This window comes from Lissotriton helveticus, chromosome 4_1 (assembly GCF_964261635.1).
Source record: "Lissotriton helveticus chromosome 4_1, aLisHel1.1, whole genome shotgun sequence".
Lineage (NCBI taxonomy): Eukaryota > Metazoa > Chordata > Amphibia > Caudata > Salamandridae > Lissotriton > Lissotriton helveticus.
Window position 1 is genome coordinate 512,388,086 of NC_136063.1, and position 14,059 is coordinate 512,402,144.

Consider the following 14,059-nt stretch of genomic DNA (forward strand, 5'->3'; position numbering starts at 1 on the left):
GGGAGCGTCTGATGTTCACTGGGAGCTCGTCCCAGGTCTTAGCTGCGATGTGGGAGAAGGCTCTTCTGCCTGTTCTGTTTCTGCGAATGTGGGGGGCCTCCGCCAGGGCAAGGTTGGCGGAGCGGAGGTTCCTTTTGGGTACGTGGAATTATAATCTCTCGTTGAGGTATTTAGGTCCGATGTTGTTGAGGGATTTGTAGGCATGGGTGAGGAGTTTGAAAGTGATCCTCATCTCGACAGGGAGCCCGTGGAGGTCTCGTAGGTGTTGGGTCATGTGCCTGTGATGTGGAGTCCCATGGACGAGTCTGGCAGCGGCATTCTGGATGGTATGTAGCCTGTGTAGGAGAGATCTGTTGATTCCGGCGTATAGGGCGCTGACGTAGTCCAGTCTGCTTGTTATGAGTGCGTGGGTGACGACCTTTATGCAGTCAGGGGGGATCCATTTGAAGGTCTTGCAGAGGATGCACAGGCAGTTGAAGCTAGTGGAGGCAACAGCGTTGATCTGGCGGTTCATGCAGAGGGAAGAGTTGAGGATGATGCCAAGGTTTCGTGTGTGGTCTGTTGGATTTGGTGGGTTCCCGAGGGCCACCAGAAATTGCCGCAGGCGGTGTTGCAGGGTTCGAGGATGAGGACCTTGGTCTTCTCTGAGTTGAGCTTCAGGTAGCTGTCTTTAATCCAGGCTGCCACGTTCTTCATTCCCTCCTGGAAGCAGAGTCTGGTGTCCTCTGGATTCTTCATGAATGAGAGGATGAGCTGGGTGTCATCCGCGTAGGAAACAATGCTGAGCCCATGCTGTCTGACGATGATGGCGAGGGGGGCCATGTAGATGTTGAAGAGCATGGGTCTGAGTGATGAGCCTTGGGATACTCCGCAGTTGATGTTGGTGGCTTCGGGGGGAGTCTGATCCTCTGGGTTCTGCCGGAGAGAAAGGACCGGATCAGTCAAGGGCGGCGCCTTGTATCCCAGCCTCGTGAAGTCTGGCTGCGAGGGTGTGATGAGAAATGGTGTTGAAGGCTGCGGAGAGGTCTAGAAGGATGAGGGCCCCAGTGTCTCCCTTGTCGAGTAGCATGCGGATGTCGTCTGTGGTGATGAGGAGAGCGGTTTTGGTGCTGTGGTTACTGCGGAATCCAGACTGGGAGGCATCTAGGATGGAGTTCTCTTCAAGGAAGGTGGTCAGCTGACCGTTCACGAGTCTCTCTGTGACTTTGGATGCGAAAGGGAGGAGAGAAATGGGCCAGTAGATTTTCAGGTCCGCTGGGTTGGCTGTGGGCTTCTTGAAGAGGGGTTTAACCTCCGCCCGCTTCCAGTTGTCTGGGAAGATGCCGGACGTGAAGGAGGCATTGATGGTAAGTTCAAGTTCGGGTGTGATGGCGGCGGCTCTGTGGAATATGTGCGGTGCACAGGGGTCCGTAGAGGCTCCTTAGTGGGTTTTATGCATGGTGGCGGTGATGTGTTCGATGGTAGCAGGCTTCCAGGTCATGATGGTAGGCTTATTGGCCGCAATGGGGGAGGAGGTGATGTCCAACGTCGGTTTGTTGAAATTGTTGTAAAGGCCCTTGATTTTCCGGTGGAAGTATGAGCTGAGCTTGTTGCAGAATTGCTGGGAAGGTGTGACGTTGGTGTCTTCGATAGGTGGTTTGGTGAACTGCTGTATGACGCTGAACAGTTCCTTAGCGTTAGTCGCTTTGGTATGGACTTTGTCTCTTAAGAAGGTCAGTTTGGTGTCCCTTATGCGCTGGTGGTATTCCTTCAGGGCAGTCCTATGGTTGTTCCGTGCTTACGTGGTTTTCTGGTTTCACCAGATTTTCTCTAGGAGTCTGAAAGAGCATCTGGCTTCCTGTAGTTCAGTGGTGAACGAGGCGGCTTTCAGCAGGCATTGCTTGGCGGGGTCCTGGAGGGGTGCGAGTATGTTGGCGCAGCGGGCGATCCAGTGGTGAAGTTCAGTGGCTGCGGAGTTGGTGTCGGTAGTGGCGCGGGGGGGGTCTTGGCGGAGGATGGTGATGAGGAGTTTCCCTTTGACCTTGCTCCAGTTCCTTTGTGGTGGTCGCGGGTGGGCTTGGGTGCAGTGGTGGTGTTGAAGGTGAAGTGGACTCAGTGGTGGTCAGTCAAGGGCAGCTGGGTGGTGTGGCTGAAACAGATTTTTGTTCCTCCTGCGAAGATAGGGTCTAGAGTGTGTCCAGCTCTGTGCATGGGTGGGTTGACCAGCTGCTTCAGTCCAAGGTTGGCGAAGCTGTTGAGGAGAGTGATCGAGTGGGCGTTGTTGCGATTGTCGAGGTGGAAGTTGAGGTCCCCGAGCAGAATGTAGACCATGGAGGTGATTGAGTGGGGTGCGGCGAGCCCGGCGATGGAGGTAGTGGACTGGTTGCGTGGGCCCAGTGGTCTGTAGATGGGGGTGCCGCGTAGCGTGGTCCTGGGGCTGGTCTGGATCTAGAAGTGGAGGTTTTCTGCGTCGGAGTTGGGGGTCACTCGTACTGGATGTGGAGAGTCGGAGGGGGGTCTTGTGTGCGATGGTGAGTCCTCCTCCTGGGCGGTGGGGGGGTCCTTCCTCTGGAACTTGTAGCCATCAGGAATGGCAGTGGCAATGTCGGGGCTGGAAGCGGCATTGGTCCTGGTTTCTGTGAAGAAGGCGACGTCGGGCAAGAGGGTATCGATCAGGTCCCAGATCTCTATAGTGTGTCAGTGTAGGGAGCGCACATTGAGGAGGATGCAGGTCAGGGTGTTGGTGGTGTGTGCGTCTGGCGGCCCTTCGGTGATGGTGAGGGTATTGTAGAAGGATTTGTGGCAAGCTCTGCATGAGAATTCTCCATGTGTGGTGTTCGGTGAGGCTCTTACGCAGATGGTGTGTCTTCCGTGCTTTGAGGATGGTAGAATCGTAGTGGTGGGTCCTGGGACAGCCAGGGTTCCTGGGGCTTGTCGCGTTCGGGTTGCTGACGGGCGCAGACGGGCTTGCCTTAGGCACGCCTTCAGGCCGCCAGCTGGGCGCTTCCGCTGCGCGACCGCGCAGCTATCTGCATTATGTAGGGGAGGGGAGGGACGCCCAGCTGGGAGGCAGGAAAACGGGCGCAGGTAGAGGGGAGTGGCCGGGTAAGCAGTGGCGGGAAGCGTGGGATGGGGACGGAGCAAAGGGGCAAGAGCGGGTACAGCAGCACAAACTTAAGAACAACGGAGGCAAAATTAAGCAATTGTGACAAACAGCAAAAGAATGCAGGCAAGCGTAATTACAAAGAGAAATAAAAAAATACCAGTACTCTGAACAGCATCAGCCTCTAACACACAAGGCAGGGGATCAGCGTCAGCAACGGATCACAGGAGCTGTCAGGGAGAGTGCAGGCCTGTGACCGAGGTCAAGGTCTTACCTATCGTCTGCATAGAGGACGAGAACCTGGTTGGTCTCCCCGGCTTGATCCCCCAGGGTCCCATTCTCTCTTGCAGGATAGCCATTGCGAATAAAAATGGGGTGAGCGGGCAGCCCTGGCGGGTGCCACAACATATACCGAGCTGTTTAGATACCAATCTACCAACTCTGATTCTGGCCGTAGGGGCTATGTAGCATAGCTGAACCCATTTGAGGAACCCCCCCCCCACTCCGACCAGCCTGAGGACCTGCCACATATATAGCCAGTCTACTGTGCCAACGGCCTGTTGAATACCTGCCAGTGCATAATCGTCTTCCATTAAGCATGGGGTGTGCCATACATGCACCAAGCGTCGCAGGTTGTTGTTGGTAATGCACTTCGGTATAAACTCTGCTCGGTCCGTATGAATAAGGTGAGGCACTCTGGGGAGAAGGCGCACTGCGAGAATTCCACTAAGTATTTTTGACGTCCACGTTTAGTAGCGAGATCGGCCTGTAGGAGTTATGTAGTAAGGGGTCTCTGTCGGGATTTGGTATCATGGTTGCCACCGCATCTCGCAAGGAGGGCGGCAGGGTACCAGTCTCCTACTCCTCATTATAGACCTCCAACAATCGGTCGGCCACTAGAGGGGCAAACTTCTGGTAAACTTCTGCCGGCAGCCCATCACTTCCAGGCCTCTTGGCAGGTTTAAGATGTTCAATAGCCAACATCAGCTCTTCTTTTGTGATCTGGCCTCCCAGAGCCTCATTTGTCTCTGAGTCCAATTGGGGAAGTTCGATGGAGTCCAAAAAGACCTGGCCTGCCTCGTGCCAGAGTGTGAATGGGTGCGCATATACGTCCCTGAGGTGTTCTGCCAAAGCCTCAGTAATCGCGCTCTGTGTATAAACCATTTTCTCGCTATTATCCCAGAGCTGGAGAATGGGGACGGCTGGGGATTCCTGTTGAACCAGGTGTGCCAGCTAGGTTCCGGTTCTGTCCCCCTCCATGTGTAGTCTTTGACGGTATGCCATATATATAAGTGTTTCACTAGCCTACGTAGGTCAGTTAGCAGGTCTTCCCTTGTGGCACACCACTCTGTCATCTTATAAGGGGCCATAGGAATCTCTGCTTCCAGTCTGCCTAGCTTTGCTTCTTGTGTAGCTACATCTTTTTTCAACTGTCGGCGAACTCCATAAGACATTTTATTACATACCCCCCAATGACCACTTTCATTGCTTTCCACTCAAGCTCTCGGGTCGAGGCAGTTCCCCAGTTTTCCTCAAATTAACATTGCAGAGCTGCCGATAGCTCTGCTGTGACCAGAGGGTCTGTCAAGGCCCAAGCACCCAGGCGCTAAAGCTAAAAGGGTATCTCGGAGCAAACCCCAGATCCCCTGAAGCCTAGTAATACAGGTGAATGGCATGAGAGGTATCTAGGTAGATATGTTATCCCCCCACACTCGGCCCGAGATCGGTGAAGAAGAATCAGTAGTCCAAACGGCTAAAGGTTCCAGATGCAGGAGAGTGTCAGGAAAATTGTCGGTTGGTTTGGTGGCGTTCTCGCCATATGTCGCTCAGGTGCATGCCCTAAAGGATTTCTCGCAATACCCCAGGCAGTTGGGGCTTAGTATGTAGTCATCGGGGTGCACAGTCCAATGAGCAGTCAAGAACACAGTTAACGTCTTTTGTCAATAACAGCGGTGCCCCCAAGTATGGGGATGCCGCTTCCATCAAAGTGGGGGAAAACAAAGGACTATTATCATTGGGGGCATATACATTGATAATACATAGTTCCCTGCCATCTAGCTTACCGTGCAGGATAATATACCATATCACAAATCCAGAAGGGATATATATAAGTGCTGAAATGGAACACCAGGAGCCACCCAAATGAGAACCCCCTCCCCCTTGGCAAAACCAGAGTACGAGGTGGCATATAGTTGCACCCTCCAGAGTTTCCTCAAGCATGGCAAACAGTCCCCCCAGATGTGTGTCCCTTGCAAGCATGCTGCAGCTATTTTATACCGCTTCAGGTAGGCAAATATTCTCCTTCGCTTTTTAAAGTTGGCTATATCGCGGACATTCCATTTAATCAACTTAGTCATGGTAACTGCCTTGAAGCACCTACACCACACACATCGCCACTTCTCTGCATTGCTTCCTCATATATTTCATGCACCTTTGGGCACTCTGTTATCATTTCAGGCTCTAACTCTCAACACGAAAGTGGAGGCATCTCCCCCTTCCCGTTCCCCAACATGAACATTCACCCCCACCCCTTGGGTAATAACATACCCCCCTCCCAGCCTAGGAAAAACAAGGTTAGGGTGTGAGAAATCTCCCCATGTCCTAGTGAATCCCACAACATAAAAGAACAAGACACCATGAACTCATGCTGTCAATTTAGTTTCCCCCAATTTTCCTAGTTTTCCGCATTGCGCAGTTTATAAATCTACCCAACCCCCTACCACGTTAGTGGCTGGCCAGCCGGTGGGGTGCGAGGTCGAGCCTTCAGCTCCCCAGACAAGTTCCCGCCACTGGGGGTTGGCCCCCCGTTAACTACTTTTATCCTGAATTGGTGGTGTCTCCCCCCCATACACTGCATATATATCCCTTTCTCCGTTTCGGGGACTGTGGTTTCAGACATCTTCTTTAGAATATTGGTATTACAGTCCATATTTTGGTAGTACTTGTCCCTATACCCCATCAGGGGTCCCCCTCCTTAAGTACTAGTGTCTTCATTTGGGCCACTTTTCATATGCTGGGCAGGGGACGAATCCCTCGAGTCCAGAACAGCGTCCTGGACTTGCAGCGTTCCATCCGGGTACACTCGGCACGGCTAGGGCTCCGGATCCTGTTGTTGGTCTACCAGGGGTTTTGTTTCTTCCTTACCCTGGGTGGCCAAGCCCATCCAGTTGTTCGAGGTGAATCTGTTGAGGGCACCAGATTTGCCACCGGGTGGCCACGAGAGTCCAGCCAGTCACTTGCTTCTGCTGTGTAATAGAAAAACATTGTTTTCCCGTTGATTTCGATCCTCAGTTTGGCTGGGAAAAGGAGACTGTATTTTAGATATAGGTCCCATAGGCGCCGCTTCACCATTAGGAAGGTTTTTCACCGGTCTTGTACAAATTGGGTGTAATCTGGATAAATAGATATCTGATGTCCCTCAAACAGTGATGGATCTCGTGTGCGTGTAATTTTCAGTATGGCATCCCGATCTCAAAAGTTGAATCACCAGGCTATAATGGCTCTTGGGGGTGTGCCAGGTCAAGGCGGAGGGACGAGCACCCTATGTACCCACTCAACAGTAAAGAACCTACAAAGCTTCTCAGGGGCAAGAGCAGTGATGATCCATTCTTCTAGAAATAATTCGGTGGATGGCCCTTCCACCTTCTCGGGAAATCCTACAAAGCATAGTTTGTTCCTGCGCGACCTCCCTTAAGCATCCTCCGCTCGGGCATCCAGGTGCACCATTTTTTCTTTTAGAGGTCAGTGACAATATCACGCAAGGCATGAAAAGTATCCACCGTTTGTTCAGTGGTTGACACACTGTCTGAGACTTTGCAAAGATCACAGAGGAGCAGATTGACTTCAATGGCGACGGAGTCTATTTTGTGAATCATCTCATCTCGTGTGGAGTGGATCACCATCAGCACATCCGCAATGGAGGGGGTCCGATCTGCGGTGTGCAATACCCCGTTGTCTTGTTCATTCAGAGTTACTGGTCTGGGGAAGGGGTGTGCGTAGTTTAGAATTTTGTTGGCCTGTTGGTGATTCCCTTTCTCTTTCACCATGGTTTCCAATCTTGTACCACAGGGATTCCAGGAGGGTATCAGGTACAGTGCGTGCCCTCCGCCTCAGGCGTTATGCTAACTCTGGCCCTTCCTAGGGCTAGGTTCTCACCAGTATATAGCCTCAAGTATACAGGCATTACTAACTGAGTCCCGTTCCTGTGACATTCCCCAACAACAGGTAGGGTATTATCACCTTTAAAAGCAGCTGTGCGCAGGGGGGGAAAGGCACTATCCTCTGGTTTCAACTGCCTCCAATGCCAGGCTGTTGGGTCGTATTTGTCGCATCCTGCCGCTGACCTAATTGCCTGCGATCAGGCCCTCCATGCCCGCAGTTTGTTTATGATTTGGTTAACTTCCAGGTCGCACCTCTTTGGGCGTATCTTCCAGGTTGTCTGGTGCTCCAATTCACAACGCAGCCTCCCGTCCCAAGAAACAAATGCTTCCCAAGCCACTCACCCCCAGGCACGTCTTTCGCCTCCGGCCCCGGTCCCACAATAAGTGTGCGGCTTCTGCCACAGGCCCCCTACCCCCGCCCCCATCTGATTGGCAGGCCTAGTCGCGCTGCTCCGCTCCACTCCCACTCGCCTGCAACTTATGCATCCAATGTCCTCCGCCACCGGGCTGCCGTACGCGACCGGCCTAGGATCACCTTCTTTAGGTGGGGGAGGGGGCCAGTACACTACAACTTGGCCCGCACAAGCCTGTTCCACCGTGCACCATTGTCAATGGAGCCTCTCAGTGGCTTAGATGCATGCCTGGAAGGAGGTCGGCCGCATGTCACTACCCTCCGAGCTCACTGCATGGGCCAAGCCGCACCCCAATGGCACCACTTCTGTATCGGCCGCCCTCTAGACTCAGGCCCAGACTTGCCGTTCAACTCCCTCCTCGCCTGGTGCCCGGGGGGTCGGAATCTTCTAAAGCAGGGCATCCTGTGACGACACGTCCGGCCCTCTGCCTCACACAGGGTGCCTGCCTCCTTTCACGTCTCGCTCCATTTCTCTGCATCTGAAGGTCCTATCTGATCAAAGACTATGACCACCGTTGATCACACCGGCCGTCTTAAAACATCTTTGTGCAATCTGAGAAATTTTCGTTCCATCCGGCGCCAGAGTGAGACTGTTCGGTTCCCTTGGCTTTTTTATTGGGTTTTACCCTTTAGGAGTTGCAGGATGGTGCTGGTTTACTGGAGTCGACTGGAGCGCTGGTAATAATGTCTACTCAGCCATCTTGTCAGGCCACGCCCCCCAACTCACTTAATTTGTTTCTACTCAATACTACAAAAAAATGAAAGATTCAGATACTGGAAGGCATGCTGGCAAGTGGCATGATTCCATCTGTATGCAGTTCTCTAGATGTCTCACTTCCCTCTCATCTAAGGTCAGATTTCTGGGTGTCATCTTTGACTCCCAATTCTTCATGGAACATTAGATTAAGGTTATCTCCTTGACCTGTTTATTTCATCTAAAAGTGCTAAGAAGAATTTCAAATTTTTACCCAAACATGCACAAGTTGCCTCGCATGTAGCATTTCTTGGATTGGTTATTATAATATTCCATATTTAGGGCTCCCCGAGACCTCTTTGAAAAACATGCTGAGAATTCAGCATTTTGCTGTAAGAGTAGTAAGTGAATCAGAGAAAATTAAATTGATTATGTCACACATTCTAAATTCAAGTTACATTGGCTACAAGTGAAGCAAAGAACAGTTTTCAGAAACCTTTGTCTGATGCTACTTTTCCCAATACCTCATGTTAGGAAGGTCAGAGTTGGGGGAGGACCTTGTCCTTCCTACTACCTCAGCTCTGGAATAGCCCCACCCTCAAGCATTGCAATTTTAAAAACTTTTCTATTCTGTCAATTTTCCATCAGTGCACTGGCTGCAGCCTGCCAATTGTGTTGTTATTCATGACACCAAGATGCTCAATTGTGTGAACATAGCCCTCTCCAATTAATATTCCATTTCACTCTATTCCATTCCTAAAAGTGTTCCAACACTCCTGCTGATGGTGAAGCAAAGAGTGCTGATCCTGCAATATTAGCAGGAGCATGATTCATGTGGTTTTTCATTTAAATGTGCTTCTGCTCCTAAATGTGACACTACAGTGCTACTTACTTTGCACCCACAATGATTTAGCATGCCCACATGCTATTTTACAGATAAGAGTGGAAGTGGCATGCGCTCTCATGCTGATGCAGCATTGCAAGTGATTTTGCTCTACAATGTGCTGTCAACCAAACGTGGTGTGATGCACACCTTTTTAGCCTAATCTAATATCTTACTTCCACATTTTCAGGATGATTTTCTATATAAATGTGACACCACACTCTGGGTGACTGCAGCTGGGGTGATTTTGTACCTTCCCTTATTTGAGTACTTAAATATGATTTATTATGTCCTAAATAAACTTCTACACTCTTGCAGATGAAGGGTAGTTTTGTATCTAAACGTGTTTTTGCACCTTAATGTCATTTTTACTCTTACATGTTTTTACACACTATTGTTGCTCCGAGGGTGATTTAGTTCCCATATGTGACTGCACACCCAAATGCGATTTTTCTCCTGAAAATGTTGGCACAGATCTAGAGGCGGGAGACTAGCCTTGAAATCAGTAGTCTCATGCCTGAATCGAGAACCTGTATGTGTTTTTTCTCAAAATTAATAATATTGATATGTAATGTTCCGCGCTCTTCCTATGGGCTATTTTTGACAATTGAAAGAAAATGTTGTGCTGTTTTATTTTCCCTTTTATTTTTCCTCTCTCACCTGGGGGGTTGATACTAAATCTAAAGTTTTTCACAAGTTTTCACATTTTATGACTTCAATCTTTTCTCATGAATCTTGTGTTGACTTTTCTATTTCTCAATTTTAATAGTTTATTAATTTTCCTTTCTGCTAAATCATATTCTACATTAATATCACATACCATTATATACCGAAACATGATTTGCCCTTTTAAATCAGGGCATGGCCGCCATTTACTTTACTGCACACTCAATGAAAAAGCTGCTTTGTTAATTTAAACACATTTTGTAACCCTATTTACGTGAATTGTTGTCAAGGTTTAATTCCAAATGTTGGTGAAATACATACATGCCTACAGACCTGATTCAGGCGAGAAACTCTTGGGGGCATATCCCCAAGCACCTATCGCCACCACAACGTCACTTTTTGCCTTATTCACAAGGCAGCGTTCAGCCACTTAACTTGGCTTAACGCTGCCTTGTGAATAGGCCCCCTTTCACGCTATGTTTAGCGTGGAAGGGAGTGCAGTGGGTGTTGTGGTGGGCGTTCCACCGCAACAACCCTTGATATTTACGCTGCCCCTACTCAAAAGTGCAAAAGGGGGTGGTGATGGACGGAGCATCTGAACCAATCAAACACTCACACCCAGTCAACAGATCTGGGTTTAATCCATCACCGTTCTTTAGCCCACTCTGCCACCCCAGTTCAGACATGGCCATATGCAAATCAGTCTGACCCTGTGCCTCATGGGAACAGTCCAGCCCGAACTGCCATGCCATGTCTTCCCTGGACCGGAATCAAGCTTCCCAGGACCGGTGTCTGGCATTACAGCCGTCTTCAGCCGGGCTTGCTTGAATCCAGTGGCAAAGTGAGCAAGGGACTCACGTCTGAGCATACCCTGCCACACTTATGGTGAACATAGTGGTACACAGATCTGTTGACTGGGTGTGAGTATTTGATTGGTTCAGATGCTCCGTCCATCACCACCCCCTTTTGTACCTACTCAAAAGTGCAGCGTAAATAGGAGCTAACGCCAAACTTAAGACCAGGAAAACCATGGTCTTAACTTGGTGATACGAGGAGAAATGCTTTATTACTCCGTGTTTTTGCATTTTCCACGTGTGCTGCCTTGTGCAGCACACATGGAAAATGCAAAATGCCAAGGTTTGTTTATGTACAGGAAGGGAAGGTGTCCCTTCCTGTACATAAACACACCTTTTAAAATGCAGTTTTGTAACTTATATTTGTGCTGCATGAAGCAGCACAAATGTAAGTTACAAACTAGCATTATTAGGTTTGTTTATGTGCAGGAAGGGACACCTTCCTGTACAAACAAATCTCCCTGCTTGCAGACACCCTGGCACTCTGGTGCAAGAGTGCTTGCGTTGGCGCTAAGTTGTGCAACTTAGTGCCATCGCAGGGGGAAAAACAAGGCTGCGCCATGTCCTTGTGAATATGGTGCAGCCTTGCTTTTCAGAAGTGGCGGAGAGAGGGGTTAAGCCAAGAAGGCTAACGCCTCTCTCCGCCACTTCCTTGTGAATATCCCCCTCAATTTGACTTTATTTTTCCAGTCTCCCACCTAAAATTGCCTCTACATTAATATATGCCCATTGAGAAAATAATTTATCCCGATTTTATTTTTAAATCTCACTTTCCAGATATAAAATGTTGGCGCATATGGAAATATGTGCTATTGCAAGGTCGTTTCGTAGCTCACACCTTCATAAAGGCCATTCTATCATTTTGGAAAATGTATAAGAAACTAAACACACTCGTTTCTGAACACATTTGTCAGGTTGACCTATGAAGATAGTCGCCTTGTGATATAACAATCCAAGTCTATTAATTACGAATGCTTAATTTGATTATGATATATACTGGAGGTACTTCATTCAGAAACAAAAAATCCTTCGTGCATTTCATTTTTCCAGTTTGTCTGCATTTCTGTATCGAACTGCTATTCCTCCTTCTATGAAAATCTGGTATAACTTCCATTTCAAATCGGCTAAGCATATTTTTACGTAATTTTACCATTAACTCAATAATAACTTATTCCACTTTACTTGCAGAACTTTCAAAGAAGCTCACCAATTTAAATACTATTAAGCCAAATAGGCTGGCTCCCAGTTTCGGGTGAGTCACACATTTCATGCTTTGAAATTCAAATATTGCTGTCTTTTTACAGTTTTCAAATTCTTCGACTTCATTTGTTTTAAATATGACTTGCCTGCTTGCTGTCTGCTGTGGCTGTTGACACTACTCTTGCCAAAAATACGGAGAGGTTCAGTGGAGAAACCTTTCTCACCTCATACTATTTGATGTTTGGTGTTTATTTTGCCTTCTGGTGAGTGCCTCATTGCAATGCTTGGGGGACTAAATTATTTCAGAAAAGTACAAAAAGTAATCAGACGTATTTAATACTTTACCTCCTGTAGTGAGCTACACGCCCCCTGCCACATAGCAGACACCTCCCTGGGCCGGGCGCGGACCAGGGAGTATAAATAAAGGTGACGTCAGGGGCACAAGACCTGGTGGCACAGTGAATCTAAGAAGTGGTCGTGTCCTGTTTAAGTTGCGCCACCTGTGTTAGGCCCCCAGTGCTATTAGTGCCCACCTTGACAGCCCTATTTGAATTACCCTCCCCACAGATCTCCAGTGGCGACCCAAAAGGCTACACCTCCCACACGCCTTGTAAACACAAATCCGCTTTTATATTTTTTCACTGCAGTTCGTATTTATTCATTTATGAAGTTTCGAATGCGAGTCTGACCCTGTCATGGTAGCTTCATTAGCGTTTACTTTTGCAGATCGGAAGAGCCTGACCCCTAAATGTCCACCTGTAAATCTTGTGAGATTAATAACAAAAGCTGTGATATCGCATGACTTTGGGTAGCCACCTTTATGCATCAGCCGACCAGTGGTTTTGCAGCTGCCAACACCGTCCTTTTCTCCCTCTCGTAGCATCAAACACCTTGATTCGTTTTTCTTTTGACCGTTATTGGCCTGCATGACTGCATACGTTTGCCTTTCATGATTTACAATGGCACAGTAATTCTAACTTTTGCTTACATTACAGGCACCACATCAAAATGGTAGCAGGCCAAAACAAAGTTTTAACCACTTTTTATAGTCTCATAATTTACTGCTCTGCTAACTAGCTTTTCAGTGTTTAATTTTAAGAGTGGCTAACTGAAATGAGGCTTGATTGACCATTGAAGGCTACTGTGATTGTTGGCCACTCTCAAATGGCCTGGTGGGTGGTCATCAGACCCTACCCCGGGAAATGTGAGAGAGACATTTCTAAGGGTAGGAGATATGGTCTCCCTATTAAGTATACACACATTAACAGGTATCCCACACCCAGAGACATTAAAACATACTACTGTCTTCTGAGTAGCACCCTACTTTTGGAAAAACAAGTAGTTTCTTCTATTAGACCCGTCACCCACTCTATTAATGGCATTCTTCATCGTCTGGTCTCATCCTGATCCCTAAAAACCATGGTGGGCTCGACCATATTCTATGGAGCCCTTTAGATATAATTCTAGCCAGGGTTTTTAAAGGATAAACATACCTTGGGCAACCAAGGTATTCCTTTATTATATGCTCCTTATGTGTGGTTAAAAAACAATGTGGAGTAAGATGGGGGTATATTGGCCCTATTATAAATTCACCCGAGCTAAGGCATCCAACCTTGTCTGCGACTTTCCTGTTAGTGTCCCGCAATGGCTGCTTGTAGATGTGCCCTATTAACAAGAGCAAGGTGGCAGGAGAATGGTAGGGCAGTTGTACATAGCAACAAGATAGTATCTAGACGGAAATACTGATGCCCCACTCAGGCACAGCATGGGCTCAGGCGCAGTGGCAAACCTCTACCTCAGGCCCGGGGAATTCATGGAATTCCACAGCATTGTGATGCTCGACTCGCAGTGGTGAAGGGAGGAATCCATGGGAATCTAAGCAATTGACCAAGCCCAACATAGCTTGTTAGTCAGTTGAATGGGAGAGGCCTATCATTCTGAATGAGATAACCCTAATTTCCTTCAGTTTACTCCCAGAAATCCTAGACTTTTCTGTATTATAAAACTGAGCATAACCATGCTTGGACCAAAACCCACTCACATATCCTTTTTATATTGTGACTGTTGTGATGGTGAATTTATATGATGTCATTTTATTAAGTGATTCT

General features: G+C 48.4%; 1 protein-coding gene across 1 annotated transcript in view; it reads left to right on the plus strand.

Moving 5' to 3' along the window:
• LOC144827218 (uncharacterized) overlaps nt 1-14,059 on the plus strand; it is a 346,090-nt gene that overhangs the window by 13,322 nt on the left and 318,709 nt on the right. Inside the window, exon 2 of the mRNA XM_078685608.1 lies at nt 11,940-12,003. Within this exon, the coding sequence (XP_078541734.1) occupies nt 11,940-12,003 (64 nt within the window). The remainder of the gene's footprint in view (nt 1-11,939; nt 12,004-14,059) is intronic.